Consider the following 14876-nt stretch of genomic DNA (forward strand, 5'->3'; position numbering starts at 1 on the left):
TATTAAACTGGATCCGTGGTAGAGATTAGAAGATCAAAGAATGCGGCCTTAGCTGAGACGTGTTTTAGGTGCCACCCAATCTTTTCCACTTTTCCAGGGAAGCCTGGCATGCAGCAGTCCATGGGGTGGCAAAGAGTCGGGTACCACTGAACTGAACTGAATCTTTTCCATTCATTATACATCACTATCTATCCTACCTATCTACCTACCTACTTATTTATAAATAGCTAGATAAAGATATGTAGATACATCCCTTAAAAAAAAGACTGAAGGTAATTCATGTAATTTGTACAACTAAACCTAGCCTTAAGAATAAGCCTGGCCGGTCACTGCCTGGGAGGCCATGGATAAGTCCATATTAGGTACCAACAGCCTTAGCAGGAGCGTGGAGGAACCAGATTTCCAGAGCACAAGGGTGTGACATAATGAACAAAGGCGTGGCCTACCTGGGAGATGAGCAGCTGGCAGGCTGCCAGCTCCCGCTCGCTGGCATTCATCTTCCTGTTGGAGTCCATCTGGGCGCTCTCGAGCTGTTTGCTGCGGTTCACCAGAGATTTGACCTCCGACTTCATCTTGCTGATGTACAGCCGGGCCATGGTGAATTCCTCTTCAATGACTCCGTTCACATCTGCCAACTGAGCACAGGAGGGAACCACTCAATGACGCCTAAGACTGCCAGAGGTTCACAGGGCCCTGAAACCTGTCCATGGGGATGTCTGTGGATTTCTGGGTTAAGAATCCCTAATCACAGGACCACAAGCTGAGAACCACAAGTTGAACTATAGGTTCCACCTGACGTTCTCTGAAACCTCAGATAAAACTTCCAGTGAAAAACCTCAATTAATATAATCTTCAATTAACCAGGTTTTTCATTACAATTGATTTTCTAGAATGAAAGAGATGATATCAGTAGAAAAAAATATTGAAATTTTAAAAAGAGATAACTCGGAAGAGGTGTTCCTTACATTTCTGGAAGGGCAGCAAAACCCAGTGTTCCTAAAGGTGATCCGGAGTCCCAAAAGAAATCATTCAAAACTTCAATTATGTTCTCTACAGTCTGTTATCCAGAGAAACAAGCAGTCTAAGAGCTTGAACATGTTTCTATAAGCAAAGGTTGAAATACAGAGGATTCTCTATATAGTTCTCAATTAAAGAATCTAATGAAAAAGAACATGTTATCACCAGAAACAGCTCTGGATGAAAGTTTTCCTGCATGACTTCTCATTATGACCAATGTTTCCTTGCCCCTACCTGCCTGCACACAGGGATCTCGCTTAGTTAAGATCACCTGAGAATAACAGTTTAAATTCACCTTTAGAAGAAAAGATTCTGACAATAAGAATTCTTCTACTATCTCATATTTGTTGTCTAATTTTCAGAGCTCTACAGGATACAAATAATGCAGCAAGATACTTGGGATAGAAACCCACTTGCTGAGATGCAGAGATAGCCTTGAGGAGCAAAGTAACTGCGAATATTTTGTTTAACCACCAGAGGGCACCCTAGCACCTCAGGAGAAAACAAGAGCCCTCTCCAGTACCCATCCCACGAACAGAGGCTTCAGTTTAAGACAGTGATTCCAACTCTGTTTTTTTGATGTTTCACAATACACTCCGTCTGCCCACTTTTGTCATTATTGCTGTCATTAGCTCATCGTATGACTATTTTTTTCAGTAAACATTTAAGAGCTATGAACCCAGAGTGGTCTATCAACCCTGAAAATTGGCAGCAGGTAAAAAGTACACAGGACAGTGCTGAGTGCCTGAAATCTGGTGTCAACCTTCCCCTAAAAATTCCCCAACAATGTTGCTAAACATCTCAGGGTCAATCAACACAACACAGAGTTCAGGTTCACAGCAAGAAAATCCACAATTATCAACATCTGACTCCATCTTACTTGAACAGAAGCGAAAGTGAAAGTCTCTCAGTCCCTTCCGACCCTCTGCGACCCCATGGACAATACAGTCCAAGGAACTCTCCCGGTCAGAGTCCTGGAGTGGGTAGCCATTCCCTTCTCCAGGGGATCTTCCCAACCCAGGGATCAAACCCAGGTCTCCCGCATTGCAGGCAGATTCTTTACCAGCTAAGCCACCAGGGAAGCCCCTTACTTTAATGGAGGTTCTTCCTAATCAGTTACACTTCCGTTTGCCAGCGATTTGCCTACCAAATCCACTCATTACACTTCTTTCATAATCCAGTATCATGGAGATAACAGATGAGAAAACCCCACAATCTTTAAGTTCAGTTTTCTCCTTGTGCCTTGGTGATCGGTCCAACATGGTACAGAGATGAGAAACTCATTCTTTAGCCTGACCAAGTGTGCCCTGTGTATTGTCTTTCTGTATAAAGGTAAGGAGACATCCATCTCTTTTGTGTGGAATTCACAACCTATACCCTCCTGGGGGTTAGAACATTGCTGAACCGAGTTAGGGTGTCGTGGGAAGGAAGCAAACACCTCCTCCTCTAAGACGTTCTTCAGCTGAGGGCACATTGTGTTCTATGCCCAGGTGACATCTGAATTGGAGATGAGTAGAAAAAAAATAAATCACAAAAATGGGCATTCTCTAAAGTGAGAACTGGGTATTTCTTCCCTCAAACCAGAACCATAACTTCTGAAGCCTATACTTATTCTAGGAGGTCAAAAAGGAGATTTTGAATCTACACCTGATGGGGGAAAAAAAAACAAACACACAGTACTCCAGGCAAATATTAACTGCAAGGTTTCTTACCACTTACAAGCTCATATATGTAGTCATATAACTTCAGAGTTTTCAGTAATTCCAGTATACTCTTATTTTAAAAAGAAGAATCAGAGTTTGCTGCTGTAGGCTTATTTAATAACTCTCCTCTGGGTCTGACAGTGACTGGAATGTATGTACTAGACCATGAGGCCCAGTGTGGATGGCTAATTCAGCAGAAGAGACTGCCTCCCCCTTCCGTCTTGCCTGTATAGGAATCACCCTCATCCACGTCTCTAGAGCATACTGCAGTCATCCAAGGAGCCATTTCTAGGCCAAGTAAAAGGTAAGTGAAGTGACTGCTCACATTCTAAGACCTAGAAAGTCACTTGTTGTTGCTGTTTAGTCACTCAGTTGTGGCCAACTCTTTTGTGACCTCATGGACTGCAGCCCGCCTGGCTCCTCTTCCATGGGATTCTTCAGGCAAGGATACAGGAGTGGGTTGCAATTTCCTTCTCCAGAGGATCTTCCCAGTTCAGGGATCAAGCCCCCGTCTCCCGTGTCTCCTGCATCACGGGGAGATTCTTTACTGCTTGAGCCACCAGTGAAGCCCTACAAAGTCATAACGGGACTTAAAAAATCCCTATTAGAAAAAGCAGCTACGGGCTCCGAGCCGGAGGTTTTGTTGTGAGGGTCGGTTGTCAAGCAGCAGCCAATCAGGCCAGGGGATGGAGCCCAGTTTAAAAAAAAAGAAAAGGCGTCTAGAAATGTCAGTTTTATTTACAAGTGCAGCACAGAGCCAAGGTATGATAAAGTTGCTTCCAAGAGGCTGAGGAGCAGGAGGGGAATGAAGAAGCAAGCCCTCTTGGAGGTGAGGACCCCAGCCACCATTCTGTGGGGACTGGAACTCACACCCTAGCCCCAGCAGACCCCAGGCTGTGCTGAAGAAGTTGATGAGAAGGGAGCTATCGGTGATGAAGGCTGACTTCAGGCCCAGGATCCGGAACGGTTTTATCTGCATCTCTGGTCCAGCCACAGCCAGGTCCCTCATGGAGGCGGGGCCCAGGGTCTCTGTCACCTGCTTGAATTTCTTCACCTGCATCTCAGCTAGACCTGAGGTCTGAAGAAAACTAGGCAGCTAACCCAATCCATTTTGTTTACTCAACCTCAACTTGTTATTCTGCTTGTGGCTAGAAATCTGGAAACCTCTGCCTTAAGGAAAGACCGGTGACGTTGGAACATGAAAAGAGGAGGCTCACTAATAAGCCTGGATGAAGCCAACACAGGCTCATCTTGTCATTTGCTGCTCTCATCTTGCTTTGTTGACTTACGTATTGCCTGGACTCTGAAAATGCCCCCAGACATGACCGAGCTGGAGAAATATGAGTTCTTCTGTTTCTTTGCTGTTCAGGCCTGCTGTATCCTAGAACTGATGGCTGAGAGAGACTCCAGCAGCCATCTTTCCCTCTAGCCCCAGAACACTACCAGGGGGACTGAATAGGATTTTTAGGAATAAAAACACAAGATCACCAAAAAAGATTTCCTTGATCTCATTTTTTAGATCAAAAGAATTATATCAACTGAATACTCATTGCCAATAAGAAAAGCATCTGTACCCACAATGATAGATTTAAGAAACAGATGCATAGCTCATGCAGTTCCTGAGCTGACCATCTTCAAGATAGTCTGAACTCATCTTATCATTTTACAAATTAGGAATATGAAACCCAGATAAATAAAGTAACTTGCCCAAAGTCACATAATTCCTCTCCTTTAATGCTCATTGCCATGATGAATTTTTTTCCTTATAATTACAAACTAAATCATAATTGTAAGAAAAAACCAGAGTGATTAAGAATATGATGCTATCTAAGTGAAAGTTATCAATGAAATTAATTAGGGCATCCAATGTCTGGAATTCAAAGATATCTTAAAAATATTCAAAGTACTTAAAAATAATCTCAATCATACTTCATATTCCCAAAGGTAAGGACTCTTTCTTTTTAAATTCCAAAGTACCCAGACACTCCTTGATTTCATTAGCATTTTTCATCAGCTCTATTTTAGAACTTGGCATAAAAATATCTTCCTTTATCATTATCAGCAGCAGGCACCAACTTCCCATAAATCAACTGCACCTTCATATTGCAAGGACCATTTAATCACCCCAAACTTAGAAGTTTATAGCTCAACACCAACATATGCGTCTAAAAATAAATCCTCAAATATAAAATCACCGAACTGGAACTTAATAGGGTTAATCTTATAGTACCGGAGAATTCTATGTTAAAATTAGATTCGTTTGCAAAGATTCATTAAATATTCAGTTACAATAGAGGTTCTATGAAAGAATGATTGGGTTTATAAGAGGTCATATGCTCTAAACCTCGATCTGTTATACCACCTAAGAAGAGCTTTCACTGGTTCCCAGCAATGTCTATAAACAAAAGTAATTTCGGGAGGCCTGTCTAGTATTTAACAATCCCAACTCAAAACCTGAGTGTTCCTCCAAAGCAGTCTGAAGTATAATTCGGCCTTTTAAAGGCTAAAATAAAAACTAAATAATCATGGTTTAGTAAAAAAAAATAAATAAATAAATAAATTTAAAAAAAAAAAAAAAGGCTAACAGGCTAAACTCCAAGAATTTGGTTTTAACCTTTGAGGTAGAAGTTTAATACTATAGTACTAGTCCCTGGCTTGATAAAATACACATATGTTTATCAATGGCTACTCCACAGAAGGTCTTGAGTTCATATAAACCTACAGTGATTAACTGAACAACAACAACAATCATCAAAATAGTATGGTACTGGTATCAAGATCAGATCACTGAAATAGACTAGAGACCAGAAATAGCCCCGCATACTTTTGAAGGTGGCAGACATGCTCATTATCTTATTGTGGGGATGATGGTTTCATGAATGTACACATATGTCAAAACTTCTCAAACTGTATACGTCATGTGCACCTGGGACTTCCCCGGTAGCCCCGTGGGTAAGACTCCACATTCCCAATGCAGGGGGTCCTGGCTGGGAACGAGACCCTGCATGCCAAAACTGAGATCCTGCCTGTGGCGACTAAGACCTACCACAGCCAAATAAATAAATACATGCAGCTTATTTTATGTCAATTATACCTCAAGAGAGCTATTTTGTTTGATGTCACTCATTTTTCCAATGCCCTGTCTATTTTGTGGCAAACTGTTCCTGACTGATGGCAGTATTTACTCTCATTTCCCTGTACTCCTAAACTCATAGACAACTTTATGCCACGTCCCTTATAACTTTGCTATCGATGGCACTAATGTACACCACTCCCGGGGTTAATCATGGTTGGTTTAAGCCCATTGTAGTAAAACTATTTCTCTTTGCTCTCCCAGCTTCCCTTGCAGCTTGGGGTGACCATGTGACCCAATTCTGGCCTCTATGAAGTATAAGGGGATGCCTTTGGGGATTTCTGGGATATAGTTCTCTCCTGGATGAAAGCTGTCTGGCTTTACAGCCTGTCCTGCTTCAGACATGATGATTGGTGCTACAGAAGCTATCTTGCTACCAAGAGACAAAAATCTACAGATGAGGCTGAGGAAAACAGAAAGAAAATAAAGACCTGGATCCTTGACGTTGTTGAGATCCTGCACCTAAAGTTGCTTCTAAAACTTCAAGAAGCATAGGAATGACCTGGGGACTCTTGTTAAAATGCAGCTTCTAATTCAGTAGGCCTGAGGTGGGCCTAAGAGTCTCTAGTTAGAACAAGTTCCCGGGTGATGCAGACCACAACTTGAATAACAAGATTCTAGACTTCTTATACTGTGAATAATAAACATGGCTTTATTTTATTAAGCCACCGTTAGAATCCTCTTATTTCCAGCTGAAATCTTTCCTAACTCATACTGATTGATTGGGGACCTTCATTCTGTTGTATTTTCATAGAAAAGGAGAGGGCTTCCGTGGTGGTCCACTGCTTGAGACCACTTTGCAATTCAGGAACACGGGTTCAGTCCTGGTCCGGGAAGATCCCGCATGCTGCAGGGCAGCTAAGCCTGTGGGCCACAACTCCTGAAGCCTATGCACCTAGAGTCTGTGGACTACAACCAGAAAGTAACCCCCACTCACTGCAACTAGAGAAAACCCACGCACAGCAAAAAAGACCCAGTACAGCCAAAAATAAATAGATAACTTAAAAAGAAAAAAAAGGAGAAACATTTCTGAGTAGAACTTTTGTTTAACCTATCCAGTCCCAAAGCTCTGTGACACTGGCATGTAATCCTGAGGACTAAACCAACTCACAGAAGGCCAACCAAGATTTGAGGACATTTCCTATAATTGAAAGGTAATTTTTCTTTTCTCCTCCTTAACCAAAATAATCATTTACTTAGTCACTCAATCAGCTTTTCGTTCATTCATTCAAATATGATCAAGCACACAGCAGATGCAAGACACCGTGCTAAGCACTGGATACTTAGGAGAATAAACGCAGACTCTGCTTGCTCAGACTTGTGCCATTATAAGACAAGGTAGACAAGATAAAAGAGGGGCTGGCTTACAGTCTTCACGTCGTTGGTACCAATGATTCCTCCTATCTCCCCCAAATCCTTCAACAGCAGATTCAGGATCTCGGTGGCCCTTTTCTTCTGATGATTGCTAAGCTCCTGCAGCTGGCTCAGTTCTCTCTGCGTGGTTGTCAGCGTAGTCTGAAATACACATTTTAACAACAGATTTAAAAGGCCACCCGTCAATTTCATACACACAGTGTCATCAAGAATAATATCATGTAGGGTGGAGTTCTTTTATCCTTTCAGGTAATTTCGACAGGAGTCCTTTTAAGCCAAACTATGGTATAGCTCTGCATTCTCTGATAAGAAGAGGAAGTTGTCTTGGCCTGATATGTCATTTGTCTGCATATCAGATGATAATTTCCAGGTGAGTGGAATAAGTTATTAAAAACAAATAAAGCTCAAAAGGAGTCCTTATGTTTACAATGTGTAATCACATCTAATCCGACCTACCAGATGTTCTGTTTCAGTCCACATTCTTCAGGATACAAACATACCTGCAAACGTCTCCACCTCCACTTCCAAACAAACCTGCTCCCTGGGACCACTTCCAAATTCCCATCTGACTTCATAACAGATGGGTCTGGAAGGCCCAAAGGGACATTAATGAGTTTAGAGAACAACCAAGAAAAAGTCTTTCCATCTTCAAGTGAACCAGAACTGGACACTCTTCATCACATTTCAAATTTAGTCTGGTTCAACAGGAGATGGCTTCTAAATATACATAGCTTCTAAATATACATACCAGAAGCCCCATTTTACTACCAAACATTAACAAATTCATCCCTTTCCCATTCTTCATGTATGCTACCAATATGCATGTATTTTTAACTACCTAATTTAACAAACTCTCAACATCAACAAATTTGCCATCTTTTGGTTTCTTGGTATTAACTCAGCCAAAAGAGAAAATAATCTGCATAAATTATAGAATTGTAAAGGTTAATGCAAAGACATTTATGTAATTCTTCCATATGCAACTATTTTACTCGAGTATTTCTTAATAATCAAACTAAAAATAGTACCCTAAACTAGTCTAGTAGTACTTTGGTCTGACAGAAGATAAAACTTGTATCATGGAAAACGTTTCATTGTTTTGGGAAGCACCACAGACTAGTTAAAAAATCCTGCAGAAAACAGTAAGCCCCAAGAAATCTAAGTCTCCTTATTTCCTATGTAACTTCTGCTTTGTTTTTCTATTTTTCATTTTTGTTTTTATTTAGGCACTGTCACTGCTTATTTCATTTTGTTTTCAAAATCCACAGAAGCAGTAGTTCCTATCTTGGGAAACATTGAAAAGCCTTCCTACATGCAGCTGAATGTATGGAATAAGCAGCGTTTTCTATCTGCAGCATCTACGGTCAACAGATCGGCGCTTTCGTGCACCATCTGCTACTTCCCCTTGCTGGGAGGATGGTGGTTTTCCACCAAGCAGACTGGGCACAATCCCATGACACCAGGCCATTGGACTGAGGTGCCAAGGGCAGCTGGTTACAGCCACTCGGCTGCCCACCGCCCATCTTCCAAGTAGAAAAAGGAAAAATGGACACGTTCCACCAGCAGCCACCTCACCAAATGCTCACTGGCCCTCTGCCACTAGCTCCCTGTGCAGAACCAGCAGTATCTCTCACTGGGAGAATCTGAAAATTAGGAAGCGTGCAGATCGAAGCACTAGCTGAAAAACAGGACAACAGAGAAACCAGGACAGCTAGGTCCTAGGCGAGGACAAGCAGCGCTGGGGAAGGAATGGGCTGCATTCAGGAAGGTGTAAATAGGAAGAGTGGACTCCATGCCTTGCACGCTCCCCTGTCAATACAATGTTTTGGGAGTTATTTGCTAATACTGTAGCATGATGCACAGGTCCACGCTAAGTGTTTTATGTAAACTGTCACTAATTCCCATACCCTGAAAGGAACATGTTACTATCACCATTTTTACAGATAAGGAAATGAACACTGAAGTATTCATGTCTCGACTAAGGCTTAACAGTTAAAGTCAGATTTCTAACTAGGATTTTTGTGGCTCCAAAGTCTGCACTTTCTTGAGTATCCTATAAGGCATCACTTCTGGTGTTACAAATCCCCCAGATATAAAACAGACCTGATATGAAGATCTGGGGCAAGTGGACAAGTCACTCACACAAATTACTTCAATCATTGGAGGATTCACAGAATGCATCTGTGCTTAACACTGAAAAACCACTCAGCCAACTGCCATGCTACGTAGTGTCTTGTCAGTAAATATCAACAGAAGTACAGGAATGGCACCCGAGGAAGGCCCGCTCCCACACACAAATGCTCCAACCGTTTTCTGGGCCAGCTCGTCTGTCAGCTGCTCATTGGCCCTGGTCTTGTCCTCCACTTCCTGCGACTTCTGGTCGTAATTGACAGCCAGCTCCTCCAGAGCCTGGAGAACTTCTTTCACCTCGTCTTTGGCTGCCTCATTTTCAATCTGGAGCCGTGTCAGCTCCTCCTGAATCTTCTCATAGTCTCTTCTCGTGGAAGCTAAAAGCTGGGGAAATTAGATGGCATGGAATTGGTGACGCTAATGTTCAAAGGTTTATGTTCAGTGCTCTACGCAAAGATTAGAGAAAATAAGTTGAAAAAGCTCAGGATAACTAGAAACCATACTATATAACCATATGCTAAATGAAAAAACAGCATGTTGTCTTGAAAATATGTTTCTCTTTCTTTCTGTTTCTTTTGTATTTAAAGCTGCATAAGCTTAATTCCAAGAACTGATTACAGATCAAGAATCACACTTTTTAGCTGACTGGCTATTCCACATGTTGAACAAAGGATGAGGAGGAGTAATTTCCAAGGACTATAATAATACTTACATGGCTTTTTACTATTATCATTTTTTCACATTGTCAACTGGTCAATTTCAGAGTCAATCAAAACAGTATAAAAGAGCAGTCCCTAATTTTTCTTAATATTCATCATGGATTACAGAAGAATTTGCCCTCCACATTAACACTAGTCAAAAAGTGAATGACTGACTTTATGGATACTTTCATTATTTTTGTGCTTACTGTATTTTCTGATTTGCTTATAGTGAACAGAGATTGTCTCGACAGCATAGAAAAATAGTAAGAGTCTTCACTGTAACAAAAAGTAAAGCTTATCACAGCAGTTGTACCAAGCTGGAGATGCACAGCCACAGAATGGGAGGGAGAAGGCAGGCAGCACTAAACAAATGGAAGCCTCAACTACAGTGAAGAGGAAAATCAATTAAATATGGTTCCTGCCAAGAGGACTGTTTGCGCAGAGGGCATAATCACTATCCTAAAGAGATGACGGGCAACAAAAAGGAAGAGAAGAAAATGGTAAGAGAGTGTGTTACATCTATGAGAGGGGTGGGAATGGGGCCATGAACCATAGCCACTTGCTGTAACTGTATCATATGAGCCAATCCATCGCATTTTAGCAACAAAGCAAGAAACACCCTAAAGCACAAAAGAGGAAACATACTTAGGCCCTCAGCAAGGGAATTACGAACCATCTATATTTGATAGATTGGCTATCTGTTCTTTGCTTAGGTTCCTGTTTGTAAAATACTTGGCAAAAATACCACGTAATAAAGACATCTACTAGAGAACTGTGTGCCATCCAGGGAGAGACTGAAAAAAATTTGCCTCCTTGTAAGTGTATCACATATATACTAACACAGAGCTTGGACCCCTATCTTCTGTTGCTTTCCTCTTCTCTACAGTCTACATTTGTTCTTTGAGTACTTTTTTCCCTACAAGACAGCACAAGAACATGGTGTATATCAAAGACCTGAGTTACCTGATCTGCAAAGCTAAGACAAGGCTGAAATGGAATGAACCAGGCGTGCTAGGCCCTGGGTATGAGGAAGCAGGATCATCCTTGCCCCACTACCAAGCTCCTCTGTCTCTGCTCTTCATAGATTGTGTAGCAACCAGTTACTCTCAAAACCCTAGAGCTCCACCAAGTCAGACATTTATTTCCTAAATTCAGCTAAAATCAGCTTTTAGCAGCCACTGAAAGGAAATCTACCAAGAAATTTCCATGATTCAGTGATTTTTTAAAAAAAAACTCTTTGCAAATTAAATTTCTGGAATAGCCACAACAGACAGTCATAAAAGAACTTTGCAAAAAGAAAAATTTTATTGCATTCTTTACCTCATCCTGATCCAACATCTGTTGCTTTAGCTTTTCAGCCAGCTGGCTCTGTTGGTTAATTTCATCATCCTGAAACGAAACATCATGTTTAATTTTTTGTGGTTAGTTATGTCATTTTTGATAGCCTGGTTTCTCGATGGACGGCAGTCAGATACCAGGATGCCAGCTGTAAGCTTGCTAATAAGATGAAGCAAATGGTGTGGTGCCTCCTCGCAGATGAGAGATTGGTTCAAATACCACTTCACCCACCTTTTTCAGCTGATGAAACATTTAGATATTCTGGGAAAATCAATATCCTCCACATTCAACTCAATTCCTTCTCATCCAGAAATCAGCGATGTAGGGCTTGGAAACTGAAAGGGACTCTGGAGTTATCCCTTCCAACTCAAAGATGTTAACAGTGAATTCCTAGCTCAAAAAATTAGGGAGTGAATCTCTAACCACTTGTACTGGAACAGGCACACGTCCCGAAGCTTGTCAAACACATCTGTGAGTGGGAACACTGCCATGTGACAGGTGAAAGAGACCAGTATTTCCACTTCAAACCTCTTACTTAGACTAGGAAACATTTACTAGAGAATTCATCTTTGGCATTAGAGAGCTGCCTTTGATTAGGAGCTAAATTTCTTACCAGTCTGAAAAAACCTCAAGGAAGCTGGCATGCAGAAATACGATTGCTTCGTTTCTGGTGTGTCACTGAAGTGGGAAAGGATCTCCCCACAGACTAATTCGCTCTTCTCGCTCTCAGCTTCTGCCGCTAGGTGTTGCTGCCACAAAAGCCGGAGCTGCCGCCTCCCACGACCCAGCGTAAGCATCTCCACCTCTCCCCTCCCTAGATGTGGTCCACAACGGCAGGTGGCCAGCACCTAACTGCATGAGATTCAGTCTTGGTTACAAAGGTTTTCATGAGTTCAAAGGAAATTGTAAAGCGCAGCCTGTGCAGAAAGACAGCGCGGCTTCCCATGTGCCTCTACCTTAGGAACAAGAGAACATCCTGTGTGATGACGCTTCTGGGGTCTAAACCTCGAGCAGAGTTCAGTCCAGTTCAGTAGTCCTGTGCTCCTCTTTGCACCAGGAGCTGCCCAGGTGTTTCCACCAGCAGCCCCTAAGACAACCACCTGTACCGCACTGTCCTCCTTTTCCAGAGTGGGGGCTCGAGGGGAAAGTCAAGGGCCTGGGTTGCAGGTCCTCAGTTTTCCCCAGGATACTCTCCTGCCTGTTCGGTTGGGTCAGTTCATCCTCTTAAATCAGATTAACCACTATCACAGCCTGATGCTTTCCACAGCGCAAGAAAATTCTAGCATTAATATTATGAGATCTGTGTCTCCTTTTCCTTTGTATAGAACATCTTTGGGGCTTATTTCTCTGCTCAGGGAGATCATGTTTCTACTGAACTTTCTAACACCAACTCAACTATATTTTATATATAGGAAAAGTCAAATGCCAGAATGTTTTCTGGAAAGTGCTTAGAAATCTATTATCCATGGACTAGATCTTAATAGCTGGCATCAGGCCTGTGTCAACAGGTTCTAAGAGATGCACTTGAATGTATAGATTTGGACTCCATAGCACATCTGACCCTGAAGTTTTGAAAATTTTTTTACAAGTTAAAAATTCTTTAATGGTTCTAAAAAATACTCATGGCTTTCCTCTTGAAGTCAGATTTCTGGCAGGAGAATTAGGGAAATTACACCACAGTAACTGAAATCTCTCCAAAAAAAAAAGGTTATTTCCCCAACTAGAAGACTATTATGTTGGACATATTTTCTCTTCTACTATGAACGGTTTTAGTGTTTATGTTCCTCAGTGCACAAATATTAAACAACTTAACATAAAAGACTCAAGAAGTTTAACATGGAAGAGCTGCCACCTCTTCCCCGGGACGTATAAGCAATGGCTACAAGTGACATAAATCACGAGAGGCAGAATAGTAGCTCAAGCGCTTTGTTCTTATACTGTGTTCATTTCAAAGCCTGATGACGTGGGCTCGCTCCTGATGGGTGATGGACTGAGAGACGGTTATGTTTGAGGCACCATGAGAAATCAAGGGCCCTTAGCCTGTCTGGAAAGGATGACGACCAAGGACTACATTATGACAACATGAATCGCTTATGTCAGAGACATTTCCAAAGCTACACTTACCCTTTCTTAAGGAAACTTCTCTAAGGAATTAGCATAGTCTGTTGTGTTGTGTTTTTTTTTCTTAATTTTCAAGTTTTTCAGAGGAAGATGTGCTGTGCAGTCAATATCTATACATTCAAGCCCATCTTTTAGAATATGTTTATACATGCTCACTCGGATGCCAATTGTTAAGATCTGGTCTGTGGATAATGGATTAGCAGGCACTTTTCAGAAAACATTCTGGTATTTGAAATAAGTGAGTTGTCAATAGGTTACTGGTCTCCCTTAATGACAAAGATGTGTTTGTTGCAATGGTACTCAGTGAAATGATTCAATGAATACCATCAGTTCAACTCCTACTTACACTTAGCTCTGCTCTTACATCTCCATCAGTACAGAAGCTCTGGAGAGGTGATGGGAAATCAGAAACAGTGCCGGTGCCAAACTGCCTGTCTTAACAACTCTGCTCTTAGCCCACCTCTGCACCACCACCCTCGGATACCCCCATCATGTGGCTTCTCCCTTAAACAAACAGAAAGGGAGGAGATAGAAAAGAAAGAAACTAATATTTAGCGGCATCTGCTATGTCCTAGCACAGAAGGCAATGGCACCCCACTCCAGTACTCTTGCCTGGAAAATCCCATGGACGGGGGAGCCTGGTGGGCTGTAGTCCATGGGGTCGCGAAGAGTCGGACGTGACTGAGCGACTTCACTTTCACTTTTCACTTTCATGCACTGGAGAAGGAAATGGCAACCCACTCCAGTGTTCTTGCCTGGAGAATCCCAGGGACGGGGGAGCCTGGTGGGCTGCCGTCTATGGGGTCACACAGAGTTGGACACGACTGAAGTGACTTAGCAGCAGCAGAAGCAGCAGCAGCAGCAGCAGCAGCAGCTATGTCCTAGAATCGTTTACTCCCCAATGCAACCTTCTGAAGTAACAGATGTGAGCTCCATGTTACAGATAAGAAAAACAACTTTAGCAGATGGGTCATCAGCCCAGGTCGCAACATTGTTAAGCCACAGGACTGACTCTAAAGTCCCTGCTTTTCCATCACACAGCACTGCCTTAGAAAATCACCTGTCCTTCGACCCCTGGAGGGGCAGCACGGAGGGGCAGCACAGAGGGACAGAGGGGGCAGCGGGAAGAAGAACACATAGAATCTTTCTTCCAGCACATTCAAGACAAATTCATTAGGACTGACAAGTTCCTCATTTCAAGGCCTGAAGCCAAAATAGGATGAGCACTGGACTGGGAGTCAGAAGATGTGTAAGCTCATTGTAGCTCTGCCACCTCCAGGCAATGTAAGTCATCTAAGCACCCTGGGCTAGCATCTTATCTAAACCTAGATACTTTCAGCACTGCCACTAATCATCTAT

The 14876-nt window shown here is 42.3% G+C and overlaps 1 protein-coding gene across 1 annotated transcript in view; it reads right to left on the minus strand.

Annotated features, from left to right (window-relative positions):
* Positions 1-14876, minus strand: part of KIF5C (kinesin family member 5C) — a 164277-nt gene that overhangs the window by 38507 nt on the left and 110894 nt on the right. Inside the window, exons 13-16 of the mRNA XM_012137979.4 lie at positions 11379-11447; positions 9535-9741; positions 7222-7368; positions 447-635 (exon numbers count right to left, since the gene is read on the minus strand). Of these exons, the coding sequence (XP_011993369.2) occupies positions 447-635; positions 7222-7368; positions 9535-9741; positions 11379-11447 (612 nt within the window). The remainder of the gene's footprint in view (positions 1-446; positions 636-7221; positions 7369-9534; positions 9742-11378; positions 11448-14876) is intronic.

This window comes from Ovis aries, chromosome 2 (genome assembly GCF_016772045.2).
Source record: "Ovis aries strain OAR_USU_Benz2616 breed Rambouillet chromosome 2, ARS-UI_Ramb_v3.0, whole genome shotgun sequence".
Lineage (NCBI taxonomy): Eukaryota > Metazoa > Chordata > Mammalia > Artiodactyla > Bovidae > Ovis > Ovis aries.